This window comes from Propithecus coquereli, unplaced genomic scaffold, assembly GCF_000956105.1.
Source record: "Propithecus coquereli isolate 6110/MARCELLA unplaced genomic scaffold, Pcoq_1.0 Scaffold525, whole genome shotgun sequence".
NCBI classification, from domain to species: Eukaryota; Metazoa; Chordata; class Mammalia; order Primates; family Indriidae; genus Propithecus; species Propithecus coquereli.
In genome coordinates this window covers 245,302-247,069 of record NW_012151119.1, presented here as the reverse complement: position 1 = coordinate 247,069, position 1,768 = coordinate 245,302, and the positions used below count along the sequence as shown (strand labels likewise).

General features: G+C 52.8%; 1 protein-coding gene across 1 annotated transcript in view; it reads left to right on the top strand.

The window, feature by feature from the left end:
- The window catches only part of RBSN (rabenosyn, RAB effector), a 31,561-nt gene that overhangs the window by 22,519 nt on the left and 7,274 nt on the right, over positions 1 to 1,768 (top strand). The window contains exon 8 of the mRNA XM_012656890.1: positions 234 to 338. Coding sequence (XP_012512344.1) covers positions 234 to 338 — 105 coding nt within the window. The remainder of the gene's footprint in view (positions 1 to 233; positions 339 to 1,768) is intronic.

Genomic DNA, 1,768 nt, shown 5'->3' with positions numbered 1-1,768 from the left:
TCCTCGGCCTCCCAGAGTGCTGGGATCACAGGCGTGAGCCACCGCGCCTGGCCTGATGTTGATCATTTCATAAGGAGGACGCAGGCCTATTTGGAAGTCGACTCTCTGGCCCAGTGTGAGGACAGCGTGGCTTAGCTCACGCAGACTCTCATCGAGGGGCTTAAGTTTCATATTCTTTTTTTTTTCCTAAAACGGTTTAGGAAAAAACCGTTTTCGTCTGTGACTCCCTGCAGGAAAAGTTGCTTGGTTTGATGTCACTACCGACCACGGAACAGTTTGAGGAGCTGAAGAAGAAGAGGAAGGAGGAAATGGAGAGGAAGAGGGCAAAGGAGAGACAGGTGAGTGGATCCGGGACGTGGGGTCCGCTCTCTCGAGGCCCACGCACAGGCCGCCGCCGGCTCCCGGGAGGTCCCGCGAGGCGTTTTTCTTCTGTTGCGTTCCAGCCTCACTTTCCTCTGTGGACACCAGAACAGTTGTTTTCCTCCCGAGGTCGTGTTTTTCTTTCAGAGGCCCTGCTGGTTCTGCGTGTCTGGAGCACCGCGGAGAATGTCCGTTCTCCCTCTGGCAGGAGCTGCAGAGGGCCAGGAAGCTGGGAAGTTGTTTGTGGCGCACAGTGGAACGTGCGATATCAAACACGAAACAACACGGGCGCTCACACCATAGGAGGTTCTAGTATAGATCAGGGAAATAAACCTCAGAGTTTTTTTTGTTTTTTGAGACAAGAGTCTCACTCTGTCACCCGGGCTAGAGTGCCGTGGTGTCAGCCTCGCTCACAGCAACCTCCAACTCCTGGGCTCGAGCGATCCTCCTGCCTCAGCCTCCCAAGTAGCTGGGACTACAGGCATGTGCCACCATGCCCGGCTAATTTTTTCTGTATGTTTTCAGTTGTCCAATTAATTTCTTTCTAATTTTAGTAGAGATGGGGTCTTGCTCTTGCTCAGGCTGGTCTTGAACTCCTGACCTTGAGACAGCCTCCCGCCTTGGCCTCCCAGAGTGTTAGGATTACAGATGTCAGCCACCATGCCTGGTGTGGTTGTTTGTTTTTTGTTTTGTGTTGTTTTTCTAAGAGAACAGGGTCTCACTGTGTCACCCAGGCTGGAGTGCAGCGGTGTGGTCATAGCTCACTACAGCCTGGAACTCCTGACCTCGAGCGATCCTCCCGCCTCGGCCTCCCAGAGTGCTGGGATCACAGGCGTGAGCCACCGCACCCGGCCGACCTCAGAGTTTTAAGGACCAGAATGTACAGCCAGTGAATCTAAGATTGAGAAAATCTCATCCCCTTATTGTTATTCATTATTTCAGTTTTTGAAATTAGGCACCTCCCTATCACCCCCACGAAAGCGCGATTTGATTTCAGCAGTTGGATGTTTCAGTCTAACCAAGGTGGGATCCGGGACGTCAGTGGCACAAGGATCCAGGGACCAGGGCGGTGACCGTTTCTCCTCCCTGGTCTCTGTTGTAGTGTGGAGGGCGCGAACAGACCACGAGAGAATTTAATGGAGCCAAATTGAGGGTCTTTATTAGCTGGCCAGCGACCACCTCTGCCCCCGTAAAAGCAGTACAAGAGGACGGCAGCGTCTCAAGTTTCTGCGAGGGTTTTATACTATTTTGAGGGAGGCTACGTGACATAGGGCAGGTGTTCAGGGAACAAAGGCGGGCAGTGAAGTCAGGGTTGCAGTGACACAAGGCCATGGGACATAGTTGCCCCCACAGATCTCTGGCTCCTGAAGGCAGATTACAATTTTCAAAGCAAGCTGCAAGCTGGGAT